At 36.7% G+C, this 22,041-nt stretch overlaps 1 protein-coding gene across 10 annotated transcripts in view; it reads right to left on the reverse strand.

Annotated features, from left to right (window-relative positions):
- The window catches only part of ZC3H13 (zinc finger CCCH-type containing 13), a 55,586-nt gene that overhangs the window by 22,580 nt on the left and 10,965 nt on the right, over nucleotides 1-22,041 (reverse strand). For 8 of the 10 annotated variants that reach the window (XM_074565330.1, XM_074565258.1, XM_074565288.1 and 5 more), the window contains 9 exons: nucleotides 20,647-20,758; nucleotides 13,685-13,793; nucleotides 11,093-11,232; nucleotides 10,191-10,351; nucleotides 8,664-8,861; nucleotides 7,660-7,833; nucleotides 3,684-3,994; nucleotides 2,156-2,620; nucleotides 1,008-1,190 (listed from right to left, as the gene is read on the reverse strand). In XM_074565330.1, coding sequence (XP_074421431.1) covers nucleotides 1,008-1,190; nucleotides 2,156-2,620; nucleotides 3,684-3,994; nucleotides 7,660-7,833; nucleotides 8,664-8,861; nucleotides 10,191-10,351; nucleotides 11,093-11,232; nucleotides 13,685-13,793; nucleotides 20,647-20,758 — 1,853 coding nt within the window. The remainder of the gene's footprint in view (nucleotides 1-1,007; nucleotides 1,191-2,155; nucleotides 2,621-3,683; nucleotides 3,995-7,659; nucleotides 7,834-8,663; nucleotides 8,862-10,190; nucleotides 10,352-11,092; nucleotides 11,233-13,684; nucleotides 13,794-20,646; nucleotides 20,759-22,041) is intronic. The other 2 variants (XM_074565293.1, XM_074565339.1) reach the window with 2 other exon arrangements.

Below are 22,041 nucleotides of genomic sequence, written 5' to 3' on the forward strand. Positions count from 1 at the left end.
ACAAGAACAAGCAATAATAGATACATTTCAATGGACGAAAAATCCCCTTCGCAAAGTAACATACAAACCATCTCTTTGAAAAACTGAAGTTAAACAACACTTAGAACACATACGTCGCTTCCAAATACAAACTCAAGATAGAGAAAAAAAACCACCGTAATTTTATATTTATTCTTCACAGCTCTTCATTTCATTTCCATGCTATTTTCCTTTGCCTGACTCCTCCTGATCTCTTAATTGGTGAGCAATACAAATATTTTCCAAAGTTAAGGTTGGTACTAAGTTGCTTAGAGACAACACAGTACTCTTTCAGGTGCAGAAGCGTGACATCTTGCATACTGTGTCTAAAAGAACAGTCTTGCACACTCTTTCTATAATCACTGGTATCTGTACTAACACTTACTAGCCAATTATTATTGACCACAACAAAGCATTCATCAATACTGAAAATTCCCCAGTCAATTGAATTAATCATAAATTTAAACTGTCACTTATTTTAGTAGTAAGTCAGTCAGCCAGTCTAGTAGTCAGGCTGTCCCCGAAACACACACAAATAATTCACAGTGCAAAAGTACTGTTTCTATACAGACAAACAGAAACAGTAATGAAATGGAGCCGTAACTGTGAGCTTACATGAAGTGGAGGAGAAGGCGAAGAGAAGGAAAAAACATTTTACATTGAAGCTGTACAATGAAATCTCTTGAAGAAGTTTAGTTTGTTTAAAGACTTCTTAGATGAATAAAACCAGAGGGTGCAAAAATCTAGCCACAGGAAAGGAGAAAGGGCATAGCATTCATGCATACACTGCCAATGAGAGATCTAACTACAGAAGTCAACTTACATCAAGGATAGGACTAGTGTCAGTGTGCAACGTCAAATGAGTTGCTTATCAATTAGCGTTATGAGGGCAGAACAAGTTAAAAAATAGAAGGGAGAACCATCCACACACACATACACACACACACATTTAACACATACGTATATAGTGAAAATATACATTAAAATACCTCTTTCTCTGTTATCACGCCTGTCCCGTTCACCATGTCTTCTTTCAAAGGAGGAATCCCTTGCTTGTTCTCGACTGTCATAGCGATCCCGATCAGGGTAGCTACTCCTTGATTCCCAGCTGTCATGGTAGTTTCCACTACTGCTGTGACCATCAACCTGGGATCCTCTAGTCCCCCGACTTCCTGATAGAGATGTACCAATATAAAAGATGAGTTTCCACATGTAAGGAAATCCAATGATATTTTATACCAAAGTAATAATTTTTAGTAAACTTGAATTAACTGTTCACGGGAATAGAAATTGTAGCATCAAGCTCTACTTAACCACCAACTCTCAAACTTCACCTTTTAATTGTAAAGTTATTATTTTCAAACTGCAAACTCAAGACTTTCTAGATCACCGTCCCCTGGTCAGAGCATGAGGTCTCTTGACTATAATATAACAGTCCAAAAGTCAGTTCCCATCTATTCTGAGGAGGATGTAAACCTACACACTGTGCAGCAGGAATAAGCAGAGAAAGCAGAGGTAATTTTTCCTGTAAAAACTGTATGTCATTTTCCTAATGAAAACATCACAATAAGCCTGAGAAAGCTAAAATATATTTACTGTAAGTGATTTAAAGGTGGTAAGTGAAGCTGTTCTACAAAGTGCATCAGACTTTCAAAAATACTGCCAAAGGTTAAAAATCTCATTTTTCTTGGTCAATCAAGAAGAGTGGGGTGGGGAGGTGAAAGACAGTTTTCAGGCAGTAAGACATGCAGTTGCTTTTGAGAGAAAACAAAAAAACCTGGTGCCCAGTACTTTAAGACACACTGCCCCATACGAATCTTCCATTATGCGTCAGCCTCTTGTGTTTGTAGCCCATGGGAGAACCTAGGGCTGCAGAAACATTAGAGTGGTGCAAGGGTTAGGGTTTGTTTTAAAATGGTATGGCAGAATACCAATGTTCTGCCACTTTAACGAATGGGGAACACGGAAGTGCCATAAATTTAAGCGACTGTTCTAATTTAATGACAATAGAATTGAAAATAGCTTTAAAAGCATGAACTATTTGGCAGCACTTCCATATCAAATATCATGATAATATGAACATCAATATTCAATCTCCAACGATAGGGACACATTATTTTTTTAAATCATGCAATACCCTTGTCAGACAATTCTGGACCTCTGCCTCGACTTCTGCCAGTTCTATCACTTCTGCTCTCATTTCTGGAGTCACTTCTGGAGTCATTCCTTGTTTCAGCACGAGAACTCTCCTCTCTGCCATGGGATCTTCCATAGCTGCGCGAGTCATCCTGGTACTGGTCATCCTTTTTATGGGCATCACGACTGTCTCTGTCTCTGTAGTCATGGGAATCCCGTGTGGAACGCGAGTCTCTCTGATCACGACTATCTTTGGTATCTCGGCTATAATCCCTCGTATCTCTGGAGTCTCGAGCGTCTCTGGATTCCCTTGGCTCCCTCCGATCTCTGTTGTCTCTTGCGTCCCTCCGATCTCGTCCATCACGAGATTCTCTGTCATCTCTATGATCCCTGGAAGTACTCTGCTCCTGGTCATAATCACGATCATCTCTCGTTTCTCTTTCTTTTTCTCTTTTCCCTCTAGTTTCTGTAAAATGTTTAGAAGAATGTTATATACCTAGCTTATCAGAGCAAGCAAAAATTTAGAAGACAAATAACATTAAAATAACACAGTTACAATATTATTGACATTGACACAGAAAATCAAAATTAATACGCAGGCAGAAGATTGTGTTGGGTATCTGCCAGTAAGCTTTAGTAAGCTTTAAAGATATTTTTGCGAATTTGAAACTGTACTTTGCAAATATTTACCTGTTCAAAAGAGAATAAGTATAATAAAAATAAATTTCAAATCTATTAGAAAGCAAGTACACTGCAATAATTTTAAGGTAGGATCATTTGTCCTCCAATCAGATTCTTTTTTTTTTTTTTTCTCTCCACACATATATTTTCAGGAAATTTGTGCTATATTTAGACCACTTGCTTTTAAGACCTCAATGCCCTGCTAAAATAATTTTCATTTTGGTTTGAGGTTTTTTTTTACCTTTTTTTTTTAAAAAGGTTACATTTACAGCCAGTCTAAAAAAAAAGCTGACATATGAAATCTTTGTAATCTCTCTCAAGAGAAATGACATGTTTGCCCATCACAAGCTGCTCAGCCAGCTTTACAGATTTCCAGAGGGAATGACTGTTTCTTTCCACATACCTACTTAATGTCAATTAAAAAGACAATGGACAGAGCAATCAGTGAGGACTGGATTAGCATTTGGGCACCTCGCAGAAAAGAGTAATAAGTCTACACGTATCCTCCTGTTACTCAGCTGTTCCACTCGTATATGCCTGATACCAAGAGAAGATCACTTACCTACTGATGCCACCACTGCATTACACAAGAAACACCTGACAGATGCCTACAGGATCTCTACAGTCAGCTGAGCCTACATAAGCAGTCAGATCAGGAATACACCATTGCATAGTCCCTGAAAACAGCTCCACCAACACAGGAACGATAATACAGATGTCTGTCAATATTTTCTTCACCCCATAGCCATTGGGATAGGTGCAGACAATGCCACAATTTGAAAATCAAGTTTCAAAATGCAATTTGCAAACAAATAAAAATTAATCTTAAGTGCTGTTTTTATTCATACCATCCCGCCTCTCATGGCGTCTATCATGAGACTGTGAAGTCCGATCACGATCATGTCTTCCCTTTTCTCTTCCCGGAGATCGGTGTCTTGAAGGGCTTCGCTTCCTCTGAGGAGAGGAGGAAGAGTGTGGGGGATAGGGAGAAGACGATCGCCTTGCAGGTGGGGAAGCTGTCCTTTGATAGGATGGAGAAGGAGTTCTTTTCCGGTGTGGGGAAGGAGAATGTCTTTGAACAGAGGAGCCTGACTGTGATGAAGAGGAGTGATGTCTGGAGGATATGGGAGAATGATGCTGACCTGATGGGGAAGCAGACCTGCGAGGAAGAGTCAGAATAGGCACACATGTAATAACTTTATTTGAAAGGTTGTTACCATATCCAAAAAAACCCAATTAAAATAATTTGTGCATTCTCTACCCTCTGTCTGCCAAAAATAAGTGTTGTTTCTATGAAACATCACACTAATCTTCACTCAAGGGTACCAAGGATATCCTTTCAAAGCACACTTACTAAATAAACTGTAACAGTTTAAAGATATCCAACAAGTTGTCCAATCAAAACTATATTATACAGCTAACAGAATGCTTTCCTGGATGAAGGGAGGGAGGAGCAGAAAAAAAACCCCATGACCATCTTCCCCACCTCCACACCGAGAACAATTGTTTTCTTCAATTAAGATGTTTTTTGGAGTTCATGGTAAAATCAGGCAGATAACTTTTACACAGTGTAACTCAAGGGAATTTTTATTTTCTTTTGTTTCCAACAGCATTCATTTTTTTAGAAAATAACAGTGTCTCCTTCTTTTACATTTTTAACTTCTTTCTTTTATTATAATCATTAAGCATTGATCTGTAAACAGTTTAGGCCTGGATGCCCAAAACCCATATGGCTATCTACTTAAAAGTTTAGCAAACATGAACGTTTACATAAGGAGGGAAAACTCGTATCTAATAGAATAAGAAAAAAGTATAGAAAGTGTCTCTCATCTTGGAAGTCCCATCACTTAACCAAAGATCATTTATACAACAGTAAACAAATTTCCTCATGAAGTTATCTCATGTACAATCTAACACTTAAAATCTTTAAGTTTCGTAGTGGTTTTTTTTTCCCTTTATCAGCATCAAAGCAACTTGGAAGTATCTTTTTACAGGAAACGTGCTTGGAGGAAACGTGCATTGCCCTTAACTCCCAACTCCTTTCCACTTCACAAAACTCCAGAGACTCCAAAGAAAAGAGCAGGAGTCAGGAAAACCACACGTGGACAATAAATTTTAAAAAGAAAAAAATCCCACTTGGTTTTAAGTAATTTAGTTCATGCTTTTGAATCTTCATATACATCGTTGGTGACTTAAAAAAACCCCGATTTCAAGATCATACAGATGAATCTGTAACACAGCTTTTGCTGAGTATTTTGCAAAGATCACAAGAAATTCTTCTCAGTGACACGGCTGATGTTAGTTGGGCTCTGTAGAGAATGAGCTCTGGACTAATTCCGGTTAGCAGGCTTACAGCATGTCATTACTACATCTAAGAGGCAAATGTTGCCCAGCCAATGCTACTCAGCAGTAGACCTCCTGGCTAAGGCTTCTTAAAGTCCCAGACTCTACAGATAAAAATATTCTCCTTATGTCAAGAAATTAAAGCAATGATTCATCTTTCAGGGAGCAAAGCTTTGTGAATGGAATGCTAAGTGAAATCTCTGGCAACCTGAGGTAGGAACTCAAGTCTGTTAAGGAAGTCCTTTTTGGGTAAAAGACAACATGGTGGAAATCTATTAATATCAACATTTTATCCTTTCTTCCAGCCAATGTCAGTGACTCAAGATAACTGCCTTCAGAGCCCCATGAAGTAGTGTGCTGATTAACAGAGGCCCAATCTCACAAAGACTGTGGTTTTACAGCCAGATTCCGTTACAGAACCAGAAATATTCACTAAAGAAAGGATCTGGACTTGGTTGTTGAGGCACTTCAGAATTGTCAATTGAGAGGAGTCAAATAAAATTTTTGCAGGACAGGCTGAAACAATACTTGAATGGAATCATTTAATCTCTCCTAGAAAATATACCACGAAAAATAGCAGAAAGAAAGGGGTGAGAGAAAAATAAACAAAACGAGCCTTTGGAACATGCTTAAGTGGGACACTCTGAAGAACAGGCTGCATCTGGTTTTTTGATCTAATTCATACTGTGTCTGTAAGCTCGTAAGCTCAGATATTGCCAGGCCTGGAGACTGTATCACTGAGATGTGTTTATGACGGTCAGGGCCAGAGAATATTTGGACACCTCAACAACAGGCTAATATTCTGCATCTCCTTGTCTGAAGACCTAAAACTGCGTGGGATCCAGCTGATGCACTCCTGATGTGCCTTAGGGATGCCTGGAACTTTTACACACAGTCTGACCTCCAGGATGCTTATGCATAGCTTCTTTTGTCTGGAAAATTAAAAAGCCTCAAGGTGCTCTTGTTCATGCTCCCAGTAAACAATCTTCAGGAATGGCAGGAAAGAGGAAACTCAGTTTCTCCATGGATATATACTCGTGTTGGCTGCAGCTCTCCATCACAAGAGGGAAGGTCTGACCAATGACTATTCCTGAGGAAACAAGTAGCCTGCATGCCTCTAAAATGACAATTTGTACACATTGTCACATACTAATGAAACAGATAGCCTTGAATTAGTAGTAAAATTTCCAAACCACTCAAAAATCTGTCAGAATCAGAAATAACTGATAATCTAATATAATTTCATGACTTACTGTCATGGCTAAGACTACATTTACTTTTCACCTTTAAACCCTTATTAGGAAACACAGAGTTACCAAAACTGGCTCACATGGAAGGCTATCAATGGTCTGGAGACAAACAAAACATTTCAAATATGCTTCCCTGCTTCTAGCAGAAGGCCCATTTATCTTCCCTGCTTAACATTCCCTTGCACAACACTTGATACGTCTGCATAGAACCCCCAGGCAGGTAGTGACAAGCAAAATACTGGAGTAGGTTAGAAAAAAAAAATAATGGGGAAAACAGTACTGCAAAGGTATTTTTCAGTCTCCTTATTTGTGCCAGCTGCAGGGGGAACGGGCTGCTCTACTCCCTTCCGTATAAAAAAAAAAAAATCTGCTCTAGAGCAAATATCCATCACTGACATCTAGCTTAATAAAATACAATGTTGTTCCAGCTGAACTGAGTGACCACAGTAGCAAAAGAACCTGTTTATGACAGGATTGCTGAATGGATGGGCTTTTCTTGTTTTATCATCATGCAGACATATGTGACACCTGCTGTCTTCTCCCCACCCTTCAACAGAGGTACAGAAAATAAGTGTGCCTCCCTCTCCACCATACAAACATAGGACTGCGGTAGTATTTAGCACTGCCATTCTAAACCTAAGCTTACAGACTCCTTCAGACCAAAGTAAGAAGCCTCCTCCTTTCTTTTTAATGGGTAGTAACAGATTTTTTTCCTAAGGCCTCTAGAACTAGCAGGATGATATCTTCCCTGAAACTTACTGCAAGAAGGGTCTCTGAAATTGTCCTTGTATCGTACTCTTTAGCCAGTTGTGCTTGCTTTTCAGGAAAGATACAGGACCTGTGTATCACCTTACCTATTTTAGAACAAAAAACTCAGCTCCTTCCCCATCTCCCGAGATAGAAGACTTCTCACTTTTTTTACTTTTTAAGAAGGGGAAGGTGAGGAAAAACAAAAGTTCCCAAAGAATCACAGACTATGTCTCATAACAGAGTTCTGAAGTTTCACCTGAAGCCAGAATATTTGAGAGGAACTGATAAATGTAAGCCTGCATCATAACTTGTGTTCCTGGCATGACAGGTACTCTTAATGTAGTAACCTGGCAGAAAACCCAAAAGTCTCAGAGCTCAACTGTTTGGGGCACACACATACCCACAAGTAGTCAAACCAACAGAGGAAGTTGATAAACTGGAACTATTCATGGAAATAAAATCCATGCAATTGACGTCCCACCTGCGAGACGGTGAGAAGTTATGTTTGTGACTGGTTGACTTGGCTGGAACTCGGGAGGTTTGTCTTCGCCTTGCAGCAGGTGGTGAATACTCCCTGGAAGGGGAAGAATTACTCCCAGAATGATCTGCAGGACTAGGAGAACGCTTCTGTCTATGGGAGCTTTCAGAAGTATCCCTGGGAAACATAAACAGCAGCTTATTTAACAGGTGTAATATGGCATTAGTACATTTCTAAAAAATTACAAACAACTCAAGACAGAACTTGTGCTTACAAGATCAAGAAATATCTTATAGAATCATCTGTTCCATCTACAATTTCATATATGAAATTACCTTAAGCTAGCAAAACTCAAGAATGCAATATATGCACTAAATTTCTTGCTAATCACTGGACTGTAAAATTCAAAACTAAGAAGGGAATTTTCATCAAGGGAATACAGGACTTAAAAAATGCAGATGATGTATTTTTCAACTTAAATGGACACCTATGCTTCAGAAAATAATGGGACTAGTCGTATTAGTCCACCGTTTGAGAGAGCTATATAAGCAAAAGTGAAGAAATTCTAAAATTGCAGTGGGCTTTATCTACTTCAGAAATACTTTAACCTACTGAAAATTACGGAGAGTTTAAATGTGCCACTGCCAATTTAGAAAGATATTAGTCCTCTAAGATTTCAGGAGAGTAGGCAAGTGGACAAGTGAATGGCTTTGATAAAGATTTTGGCAAATTAATTGCTCCACTGGTGAAGGTCCAACTTCTTGAAAAGTAATGAATCTTTCAAAAGGGCATCTTACAAACTTACTAAGTTATGTAATTAAAACCTACCAATCTGCTAGTTATAGTCTATCAATCCATCTATATAACGCACTTAAAGTATTTCATGATCACTGAAAAGGTTGTTGGCAGAGGAGGTATAAATCCTTTATTATTCAGTGTTCTATAAAATATAACTTTAAAAGCAAGGTTACATTAATGTTAAGAGCTAATAATGCAACGTAACTTACCTCTGCTTCTCTTTTTTCTCCTTGTGCCTTTCAAAATCACGCCCTCTCTCTTTCACCTCCCTTGTCTTTTCTTCTGAACGTTCTTTTGCTTTATGTTTTTCTTTGTGTTTTTTCCCCAGGGGAGTTTCCTCTTGTACTGGAGGAGGAGGACTAGGGGTACGAGGACCTTTCTTTTTACTCTGGTTACTTTTAGAACTCCTAGAGATAAATTAATAGGAGGGAGGGAGGAAAATGAAGAACTACCAACTATTTCAAACAATGATTTCTCAGATGTTGGCAAGAAAGTTATAATGTAAAGGGCCTTGAAGCTTTTAGGATAGGATTCACCACTCCATTAGCAAGCAGTGTTCAACAGCTGTACTTGACTGAAGGGCGAATGCAGATGGTAAAAACTCACACTGAGCTCTTCCATTTATAAACTTTATTTCTGAAGCAAGCGAACAAAAATAGGAATTGTTCCCGTTCAAACAGAACCAGTTTTCAAAGTTAAAATGCCCTTGCATGAACTGCACACACCAGAGGACCAGAACTCTATAGAGTATCTTGTCTGTTTAGATTCCCATTTCTGCAATGCAATACCCCAATCACATACATAAAATTACTTGAGCAACTCATGTCTTTGATTTAATGTTAACTACCTGACACAGGACAAAACACCCAAATATTTCTGAATACGCATCTCACAATATGAAACAGTATATGTTTTTCCATATAAACTACTACTAACATAAACACTATAAACTAAATACACCTGCATACTGAATGTCAGCAGCACACTAGCCCATGCTGTACATTCTCATAGCAGAAACAACATTGTTTCGTCCCTATTTTAAAAAGGATTTTTGCTTAGCAAATACAAATGTATCTATTTACACGGCTGCAGCAATTTCTTTCCTATCTAAAAGTTGCAAACAGTGATTCAAAACGAATCAGCCAGTAAGACCTTAGAAACAGGTTTTGGACATTGACTTTTTGTGGCAAGGTATCTAGTTTGAACTCCTGTGATTTTCACATACCTTGTCCTTACTTTTTTCCCTACTCCCCACCCCCCACTTCTTTTCCCCTCATGAATTCTGAGAAATTCCCTGCCTTGAAAGTCATTATTCCCTGAACAGCAATATGCAATACCAACAGAACGTGCAGCTGGTCAAATTTTTAAATATTTCACTTCAGTCTAGAGGAGCTACTTCACAGACCACAGTACCCCAAATAAAACTGCTTCTCACTTTTTAATGGTTTGTATTTCCTCGTCACTTCCCAGAGACCCTGGACATTCAAAGAGAAAAGACCTGCTTGTATACCATGAAATTAATCAACTGACAACTACATGCATAGAACAATTTTCTGCAGAAGATGATTCAAAATACACAATTTAGAGACCTTCCCCTAAAGTTATATCATCAAAAGTCCTGAAAGCAGTGAAAATAAGGAAAATGAAAACCTATTATTAATTATGAAAACGCCAGTAATAAAAATCAGCATGGTTCTCTGTTCTCACTTTCTCACAACACGCATCTACATACTGACCTCTGCTGATCCAAAAGTGGGGAAGATACAGTAGATGCTTTCTTCTCTTTCTTACTAGCCGAAGAAGATGATTTGGGACTGGATCTTCGTTTTGGAGATTTGCTAGACTTCCTTGGTGATGGCGATGGTGATAATTTAGACCTAACCACCTCTGGAGAAATCTTGAGGAAAAGAATATATTAACCAATAAGATATTGATGCTCAAAAGCTTACCTGTATGCTGATATATGTACCAAATACGTAAATTCAGTAACAGCATACATCTGAGATCTTAGCCACGTACACAGCTACCTCAAATAAACTAACCATATCATTAAATAGGAAGAAGACAGGGAAAGGGTGGGGGAAGAGAAGATGATGCACTCTGTAACACATTAGGAAAACAAACTTAAAGTTTAAAATCAGTACATTCCCAGTTAGCACTCGTTTGTCTGAAATAGACCAACCTCCTTTCAGGCTTTTTTTGTTTGTTTGTTTTTAAATCTCCCCCAAAATTTTAGGTTTTCTAACACTTACAGCTTTGCCTCTGTCACTCTTCTTTACTCTGTTACTACAAGACATGTTGGAAAGGAGCTTGGCAAACGACTTGTGTTTTCTTCTACATGTCTTCTCTGTTAAAGATCTCATTAGTTTTATATCATTAAAATGCACTAAATCCTACTCATTTAATAGCTGACTTCACAAAGCGGAAAACTTGAGGTTAGAGTGCTGGATGATTGACCCGATACTCACAACCAATATCCAAGTCACACACAAAGTTATACACATACCAGTTATTTACTGCTATGTAACAAGACAGTGCAGTTGTAGCCCAGGAAGCTCAAGTCTTCCAGGACACAATTAGGAGACTATGAAGTGGCCAATAACTTATTTTTTTAATTTCACATTTATGTAATACAAACCTCTTTTTTAATGACTATTTCCTCTCGTTTCTCCATGTTTTCCTGTTCCAACTTCATGAGTTCTCTCTGAATCTTTTGGCGCTTCATTTCCAAAGACAGCTCATGATCGTAATCATAATTAACATCTCCATTATCAGAGTCTTTGTTTTAAAAAAAGTAAATAGATTAGTAAACAATTACATATGAAATAAGTAATAATATTTAGCATACTGGATGCCAAGCATAAATATTTCCCTGACTTTTAAGCACTCTTGAATGGATCAACAAAACTAAGTCAAATCTCTTCTCCAATTATGCATGTGAACCTGAAATAACTCCAGTTATTTCTATAAAATCTGCAGTTTAATTCTTAAACTTCATTAAAAAAACCCAACACCTTAACTTATTTCAGAGACTTACATCAATTATTAAGCTGAGGTAGCAAGGCAAACCCAGTAAATCACTTATTTATGGTTAAATAACAACAAAAAAATAAGAGCGTGTCTTCACAAAAACCAAAAATACGTAGAGTACTACTAAATTGGGAAGTCTCACAAGAAATGGATTTAAATAGTGATGCATGATACTAGAGGATCTTTAACAGAGTATCCCACAAATCAATTGATACACTTATTACATCTACAAATTGATATTAAAAGAGGCCTGTATGACCTCTTTCACTGGATAAATGCACACTTCAAGAGTTTACTTCTGTTTTAAAAACACTATTACTGTTTGGTTTTCACATCAGAAAAGGTGCTATTTGTGTCACTTTTTCATTAAGTCATGGTTACTTAATATTATATGCTTCAAGTCTTGCAACTGAAATCTTACGGAAAATTAAAGCAGTTTTACTCACTCTGTTTACATTTATTTTGTTTATGGCTATTTAAGACTAATGCTCAAAAAGCACTTTGGCAAAATAACTGTCAGAGAAAAGATGACTTCATTAAAAAGTCGTTAGCTTTCACTCCCCCTCCTACACACAGGAACTATATAAAAGGTTTTGCAATAACTAAACTCAGCCTACAAATTCCCTTCATGTGTCATGAATGCATGGGAATAGCTTATAAAGAGGTGCAGCTCCTAACAGCACAGGTTCTTTCCCAGTCTGCCTGCTTATACAGCACTCACTAGAATCTAACAGACAATAATTCTACTTCATCCACATTAACTATGATCAACGCTATTTTGAAAAAATCATAATTCTCAAGCTGAAAGCCTCAGTGTCTAAGACTTCAGACATTCACGCTATATATTTATATAGAATCACAGAATAGTTTGGGTTGGAAAGGACCTTTAAAGGTCATCTAGTCCAACACCTCCTGCAATGAGAAGGACTGTATTTATATAGAACTTGAGGTTTTTATGTTCCAAAGTTTTTTGACTTAGATTCTATTTCCATGCATACATGTCATAGGTCAATGTTTCTTAAATCACACCAAAACCAAAATTTAGGAAGGAGTGAAAATACATTACGGCTACTTTGCTATTTGTATATTGTGCTTAAGACACAGCAAAACAATATTTGCAACACTTATACCACATATTATAGAAAAGCTACCTACTGAATGAAATTTACAGAGGAGCTCCATCCCACAAACAACTTGTAGTATACTTTATTAAAAATACATTCATTATATCTGAATTCGCTCAGAATGGATCACGATTCCCAGACTCTCTTGCAATACTGTAACTACTTCTGAAACACTGACACAAAACTACATAAACAGTTCATTAGGAGCTGCCATCATTTCACTGTCAGGTGAACTTGGTCTCTAACAAAAGTGAAACTCGGGAGACAGAGGAAAGAACGCAGACAGTCTTCTCCTCAACTGTCTGCGTATTAAATCATAGAATCACAGAATGGTTTGGGTTGGAAGGGACCTTAAAGATCACCTAGTTCCAACCCCCCTGCCATGGGCAGGGACACCTCCCACTAGACCAGGCTCCTCAAAGCCCCATCCAGCCTGGCCTTGAACACTTCCAGGGATGGGGCATCCACAGCTTCTCTGGGCAACTTGTTCCAGTACCTTACTAGTGGACAAGTATTATCTGCAAGGACAGTGAAATCACCTTTTAACCATTAAACAAACAACTAAAAACAACTACAGACTCTTACCACTCTGAGTGTTTTCAGAATGTAACTAGTTCACCAACTGCTACCTTCAGCTATTTTTATACTCATTTTAATGGAGCCCTTGTTAATGAGACAGTTCACACCAGTACAAATTATGCAACAAAAACCTGCTGACTTTTGAATTCAAAGGAGTTATGGTCTCTTCTCAAACCAACCAGTTTCAAAATTGCTTTCGATGTAACTTGGATTCAACTAGTGACCTAAATATGAAAAGTTCAGCCATGGAGTAGCCTATGGCAAGTTCCTTGTTGTCTGAGGAGTCAAAAAAAAAAAACCAAACAAAAAAACACGCATGTGTTTTTAAGGTGGTTTTACCATTGTAGGTTCCTTCTTTGCTCTCCTCCAAAAATAAACATTAATGGCTACTGCATACTCCTTAGAGACCAAATCTTTAACCATTCTGCTTTACATACAGCCCAGTAATCTCGCAATTCTTTGAGCTGTAGGGGGACCGTTAGTTTAATTATACTTACCTTCTCTATTTGTTTCCCAATCCCCATTTTCCTCTTCACTTTCCGGTGTTCTCTCCTTTGTAATTTTGATATCCTCCTTTTCTCTATGTCTTCCTCGTGAAGACTCTTTCTATAAAGTGAAAAATGCTGCATTAGAGTAAACAACTTTATTTTAAAAGAAGCCTGAAGAAGCAGGTATATTTTACACGGTATTTTGGTTGTTTCTTTTTTATAGTACAAAAAGCATTTCCCCCTTTAGCCTGTTGAACAAATACCTTCTTAAATAAGCAGACTCCCCAGGCAACATGTTCTAATGCAATTTCATATAATCAGTATGCAAATAGCAGATGGGGAAAAAGAGAAGAAAGAATTCATAAAATAAGAAGGTTTAACGGCAAGGCAAGAATCGAGCACATATCAGAGAATAAAATTTAAAACAGGAACCAAAAGAACAGATCAGGTTCTTAAGGCCAGAAGTTTAATGAACATTTAAAAGAGTATAATTTTAACAGCTTGAGTAAGACTTCTCAGCTGTAAATAAGAATATTTATATGCAAGGCAGATGAGCCTCAGTAGCTGAGCCATTTAACTGTCCAGAGGATAAAGAACGGAGGGGGATAATAAAATAAAAAAGAAGAGACCCTTGGCTGGCAGAAGGAAGGAAAAAAGGTCTAAAGCACAGTGGAGTCAAGTTTTGTTGATAGCTTTATATTTGAACTTTCCCTGGCCCCAAGTTATTAGACAAGTCTAACTATTGCAGTAGCACCCATTTTGAATGTGGCAGATGGTCCTGTGGATACCTAAGGAAGCCAAAGACTATTCTTCAGGAAAGATGATAATTTCAAAAGGCCACCGAACCTGTGCCGCTCTTCTTGCCCTGCTAAGTTCCAGTAGTGAAGCTGCATAGTTGCATCATTGCCTCTGCTGATTGACATTCTCTAAATAATCTACCTGGGCTCGAGTGTAGTACAGGACAACATTTTTTCACTATTTGCCAAAAAAGAACATTCAAGCTTAGAAGTATCTCAGGTTAATCTATTTAGTAGGAAACCAGAAAGAGCAAATAATGAAAGTCTGTCCCATATCCCTTTTGTTCTCACCTCCCATAATGCCTTCTTTTGTCTTTTGGGGATTCTTCAGTGTTGGTATGTAGGAACCTTTGTTCATATGGCAAGAAAAGGATATGCCTGAGAATTTCACTAGCTATTGCTTATTGGGACTTAGACCTTGACTTAATTTAAATCCTTAACATCACTTTAGAAACACAGTACGGAAATAACATAACACTGTGGGTAGTCACTCCCAAGTGAGTAAAATTCAACTATTCCTTTTTATTCACTAACAATGTTAAAAACTTTTCTCTAGTTTAATGACGTAAACCATGACAGAACAAGTACTGCATTTATTTTACCTAGTGAACTAAAACAGATGCTTCAATGCACAGTTATCTTCAAGCCTCTCACCTCGACGCATTCAGCATATCATATTCAAAGCCTTAGAAGGTTTGGAAAAAACTGACCGGTTGCTACATAACACAAAGGAACTTCACATTAAAGAACTAATTTGTATCATGTTTAACTTAAAGCAGCTTGTAGAATAAGGAAAACAACTATTTTTTCCTCCATTTCATGACAAGATCTCTAAAATGATGCACAAGATCCTCACCTATCAAGTCGTGTTTTTACCTGCATCAACTGCAGACAAATCAACATCAACTAAATCACCATCACAACATGCACTAAAGGCATTTCAATCTAAGAGCAAGAACTGTACTACGGTCCAAAGCAAGTTACTTTAAAAGAAAATTACACTGATGAGATCCGCAAATCTGTAACTTTATCAACAAGCCTCTCCTGCAAACATTCTTTTCTTTCTTAAGAGTATCTTAATTTTTCTAGACTGCCCTCCTTGAAGGCTGCACCTGTTCTATTAAACTGCGTACTTCTGCTATATTCGCCAACTAATCCCTACAACAAAAACAAACAAGAAACAAAATTTCTTAAATACAAATACTAGTTTCTATTAATTCAACACTATTTGTTACTAGCAAGCTGAAATACGCATATTAGGATATCCTCTATATAGTGACTAAACTGTGTACTTCTGCTACATACTCCAACTAATTTCTACAATACAAACAAGAAAAAGTTTCTTACATACAAATACTAGCTTCTATTAATTCAACACTATTTGTTACTAGCAAACTGAAATACGCATGTTAGGACATCCTCTAAATACTGATTTCAAAAAACTTCTCAAAGCAAATTCCACAAATAATTTGTCAGCAGACAATGTGCAGGTAACTCAGAATGCTTCAAGGCCAACTTAATATCCCATGTTAAAAATACTACACAACTTGTATGTATCTCGCCTACATCTCCAAACTTGCAACCAAACACAAGCATCTTGAAACAGCCTGTATTTTCTCCTTGCAGTGGGGAGATTCAGTAGCAGCACAATCACACTTCTACAGAAGAACTGAGAACAAGAACTTCTATGAAAGGAATTTTATTGAATTACTGAATATAGGGGAAGGGAACAGACAACTTTTATGCAAGCATGCTATTGTACAGGTCAGAACAAGTTGATCCGACTCCGTTCATACACTAAATGACTTCAGCTTAGTTGTCAGGCAAAAAGGTTCTGGTAACATTGCATCTTAAAAAAAAAACAAACCTCAATTAAGAAATTGAGTATATTTTCCTGGGGCACACAAATCAAGAATTTAAGTTATGATCGTGTAGAACACATACTTGAATTTTCTCATGGAAAAGTCTTCAATAAATTCCTTTTATTGTACTTGTTTCACTTAGAATATATTTAATTCTCTCATACTACGGGGAATAAATATTTCCTTCATATCTTTATAGACCTTCTTGTACTTCACACAGATTTTTTTTCATCTTAATAAGTCAAGAATAAAATAAGTCAATCTCCTAAAGGCCAATAGCATGTCTTTTACTTGTACTTGAAGATGCCGTATCCACTTCAGCCACGCTTGTAAACTATTTCTCTGCAGACTCTGAAAAAATGCCATTTACTAGATGAGAAACAATAAACTTTCATAATAACATAACTCTTTACTAAAAAAATACTGTAGATTGTCCTACGAGTAAACAACAACTTAGTAGACTTTGTTTATGCTGTTCCCAGGTATGTGCTCACAGTTAAAACTATTTACATGTGTTGGGTAGATGATTATAGTTTAATGTTGATGTTCAGGAGAAATGCTACTTAAGAAAGGAAAAACAAATACAACATTACGGTTGAATTCTATGAGATCTTATTTAATTTAATGTCTACTTAAGTTGAAGTGCCACACCCCATAAGATACGATCAACACTCTACAGCATAAGACTTGATGTCTACTTGAATGAATTTCCCACTACAGCCCCAAGGTTTGGCCAAACACAAAAGGACTCATCCAGTTTGCAAAATATGCTTCTAGCCAAGAACTGTTGTTATTTTGCCAACACCAATGAAGAGAATACTTATAAACTCTTACAACCTACAATTCTTACAGGCTGAAGCTTCAGTTTCAGCCTCATGAGCACACGTACATCCAGCAACAATATAAACTAATTCAAAAGCACAGACACCTTTAAATCTAAAATAAGCTATCATGTATTACAGCTAGAATCTTTTGGACAAGCACAGTACTATTTTCTCTGTGTCTAATACCTTTATAGTGTAAACTACTACCACACTACACCAACATACAAGAAAATGAATCTGAAGTTTCCCTGAAATGAACAGGTATTGTTTCCATTTCAGAGATGGAAGACAATGCTGTCTTCCATTTCCAGTGGAGATATTCAAAAGCCACAGCAACAAAAAGCACAGATATGAAACAAGAGATACACATTCTGTACAAAAACCTTTCCTAAATGTACATTCAGTTCTTCCCACTATTTCTCCCAGATCACACACCTCCCAGGTAATATTTTAGGTAATACTTCACATACTGCAATGTAACTGCCTTATAGTATGGAGAAAAATTCAACATAAAAATTTCCAACTAAATACAGTAACAGCAGAAATCTTATCTAATTATTTGTATAATAATTGATACACTAACATACAGTGCTGGAATAATTCCGAACACAAATCTGAGAAACACAGAAACAACTGAGTTCAATGTAGTTGTCCACGTAACGCAGCATATTTTCTCTGAAAATAATAGCACACGATATGAAGAAATAATAAGGGATATATTCTATAAGTTATCCATATAGGAATTTTCTTCCTAAATACATACAGATTGTACTAGTTATCTTATGTCTCCAAAGAACACGAAATCTCTTCTAAAAAAATTCTATACTGCCTCAATTTTTTTGTGGAACCTATTCAGGTTTTTGACTGTATCTTCTGGCAATCAGGTAGAATTGTCACGTGTAATGTAAACAGCATTTCCCCTTGTCATTTTTGAATTCGCCACTCTTTCTACTGGGATAAAGCATAAGTATGACGCATCTAATTTACATTCTCTCAACATACATCATATGCATTCACCACGTGTCCTTTCTTCCCTCCAGTCTTTCTCCCCCCCTTGCCCACTTCAAAAAGACCTTTGACTGTATTTTCTTGCATACAGGTGATGACAACCAAACAGCATTTCAAATACAACTGGACCATGAATTTCTACAGCATAATATTGATCATTTTCTATTCCATTTTTATATACCTGAGTGTTTGCTTCTGCAACTGTGACTGCACTTTGATTGGATGATTTCATTGAGCTGTCCACAATAACTTCTTTTTCTACGGGATGGTTTCAGTTACTTTTAAAATATTCATTCATGATTTTTTGTTTTAAATAGTTCTTCATTGTGCATTACCTTGCACTTGCCAACACCAAGTTTCATCTGCCATTGTACTGCCAAAAACTATCTTCCCCAATCCCCGTAGCATTCCTCAGACTTTAGTCATCTCAACTACTGTTTTCATATCTTCTGCAAAGTTTGACATTTGGAATGTCCAACATTTTTTCCACTTCCTTAAAAAGTTATAGTTCTTTGTATGAAGCACCGCAGCATTCTCTGTAACTTCATCATTTGAAATTAATCTAAAATTCTGCCCTTAGCTGGCTTCCAAACCTGATAATATTATACCTGCTATTCTTTGACTATCTCTACGCCTCAAAAGCCTTGTTTCAAAAGGAGCTATTTAAGGGTTAACCTGTATCAGACAATTCTCTCTCAGTCACTACTCTCTGTTAAAGTTTCAGGCTAGTAGACTGGTGAAGCCCAAATTTTGTCTGTAAGAACAGTGCTGCTCTTTTTTTTTTTAAAAAAAAAACAACCAACCAAAAAAACCAAAAAACACACTTAGAAACTTTTAATGGAACAAGCTACTTCTTGTTATTTCAAAACAAAGTTAAGATTTCTTGTCCAGCTCTTCTGTTATTCCAACAGCTTTAATAAGAGATGGAAACATCAGATATTAGAGCTCCACCGTAACAGTAGCTCTAATGGTGGAGCAAGATTTTTGTTAGCAGTTCAGTCACTTCAGTCTTCTGTTCTTTTAGATATCCCGGTTCTTTGCAATGAAACTCTTGATGACTGTCTGTTCCAGAATATTTTCTTTGGATAGCCCATATTTTGAGAGTTGCCTCCAAGCAACTAACATAAAAGCTCAGTGGTTTCCTCAGCCTTCTGTTTTATGAGACTGAAGCAGAATATTTTTTTCTCTGCAGCATGCTTATCCTGTAAATACTTCTTTGGTACTTTAACAGATCCACTAATTCTCCGATACCTTCTTCCAGTTCACCTTTACTTGGGGTTTAGTTGTTTAAGAGTATCTTATTATTACATTAATAGAACACTATAAAAAATAATGTTAACTAACCGAAAGAATTACATCAAAATTAGAGTTGTACCAGGAGAGAAGTTACAGTAAAATTTTTGATAGCGGTTGGAAAAAAACTTTTCTCACCAACCATGTACTCAATAACTGAACAGTTTATTCAAACTATTAGAAAATAAAAGTAACACATTCAAGTAAAAGTAAAAAGATTGAAAGTTTACGCAAATTTAACAGCAACTGAAAACATGATTGAAAGGTAAGCCAAGGTTAATTTAATGATAGCAGCTGCTGTTGATTTCTTTACACCTGACATAAAAATTCATTTTACACAGCAAGCAGGAACAGACCGAGAGGAAAAAAAAAAAAAAAAAAGAATGCTGTTAATACCTGCAGAAGCAAAACTGATTTTTTTTTTTTTTTTTTTTTTTTTTTTTACAAATAAAAGTTTTTTCTCATTATTCACATGAAGATGGTCTTAAAAAACATGACGAAGGAATACACTGGTGTTATTGTTACATAGTTGCGGGGTCACACTACCAACTTTGCCCCTATTTGTTTTTCACAACAGTGCAGGAACAGATAACACAAATTAAAATTAAGTAAATTCTGATATTTGAGGGGTATAGGGTTGCAGAAAGATGATTAGAAAATGAGAACAATAATGAACGAATTTTTTGCAAAACCCAAATGTGAGCAGTTGGGATGGCTGATGAGTATGTAAGGAGGAAAGCAAAATCAACCAGCACAGCAGTAACTGCATGGCCTCATCAAAAGCAAATTCGGGATGAGCAACTGGAGTCAGGATGCATGTAAACAATGGATATGAGTAAGTGTTGGGGGCAAAATAGTGGATGATTGGAACAACAGTTAATACACTTTCTTGGTGATAATCAAAGAATCTGCACTGTTATTAAATACCTGTTTATCAGTATTTATAACATATTTTACTTTGTGGGATTTATAAAAACTTTGGGAACCAAAAGACCAGAAAATACTATAAAATTGCAAAATAATACAACTTTTAAGACACTTCATAATAAAATATGCCATATGCTATGTACAAAATGATCAGTCCATTAAAACATTTTAAATATTACAAGTCAACATGATCAGGTTTCTAGGACACACGGCCCAATTGCTACTGAGGGATTCTGGAGTTCTACAAACTCCATTCTTACCCTAACAGGAGAGGATGATTCCTCTGTACTTCGTTTCTGTGGCTCTGCCTCAACGTCTTGACGTTTGTTCTTCATTCTTTCCCGAAGATCTCCAGTGGGTCTTTCTGGTGACCTGTATAATACAGAAACATAATATAACCAGTTCTATGGCATTATTTAAAGGAATACAAACTGTCTTTTAACTATTTTTATTAGTATATACAGAAAGATCTAAACCTCCCACCCAGAAGCAAAGTGGATGAATAAAAAAATATTCAGTTCTAATAAGGTTACGCATTCTAAACAAAAACAGAACATCAAGGAAGACGTGATTCTAAGAAGAAAAATTACTTGTATGTATATATGGCATGACTTCGTTACTGCTCTAGATTAGCTTTAGGTTATACTATCCAGATCTTTTTCGGACCATGATGCACATCTGTTTCACAATCACTCCTACCAAGTCATTCAAGATATCTTTAGCTTTCTCCATATTCTAAGCTGTACTGATTTTAATATATTATACATATAATTGTATATATACTTTTAAAAAAAATTAATGGAGAGTCAAACTACTGTCAACTGGCAATGACAGTCACATTGAAGGAGATCTGGATATGGATGAAGTCTGCAAGTGGAGACGGCCTGACCTAGGTGCTGTCCTCCATGACCTTGGTGAGACTGCCATACAAAAAAACCGCTGTTACAAGACCATGCACCAGAAATTCGCTCTTGGAGGCCTCCTCCATTTTCGATTTTGCAGTAACATAATTATTTAATTACAAAATATTGTATGAACTCCACTAGTCATGCAAACGTAAGGTATATTTTCTGTAAAAGGTATTACTGTGATGTGAAAAGGGAGGGGGAACATCCTACACAACTACGAGACATCTATATAATTTTCTCACCTCTTAGTATGGATTCAAAAGTTCATTTATCCCTTACGGGCTAAAAGAGAACAACCCTTGCATTTAAAGAAGTTCTTAAGCAAAGGGGATGTAGGAGCTGCTTCAAATGATCTTTCAGCTCAAGAAAACAAATTTTCTCTTCATATAAATCTGGCCTGATACTGAGTTTGGTCGTTTTGTGATGGCTGTTAGCTGTAATTACAGATTCTTCTGTAAAATAGTTGTACGAAAGTACTGGATCTGTACCTATCTGTTTACACTAAAGAATCATAAGGAGATACTGATGCTGCCTTAGCTGATTAGATGAGTTTTATATAATATTTGAATAATGAAATTTGCATTTGCTTTGTTTTTCAGTCTGAATTAGGGTTTCCATTTAGAAAGTACTATTTCTCCCATCCTTCCTCTGTCACGTAATACACAAAGGCTAAACAAATTATGCATATAAAAATCTAAATTGATATGATTTCAACATGTGCATACTTGAAAAACAGTAATTGGTTTC

This window comes from Larus michahellis, chromosome 1 (assembly GCF_964199755.1).
Source record: "Larus michahellis chromosome 1, bLarMic1.1, whole genome shotgun sequence".
NCBI lineage: Eukaryota > Metazoa > Chordata > Aves > Charadriiformes > Laridae > Larus > Larus michahellis.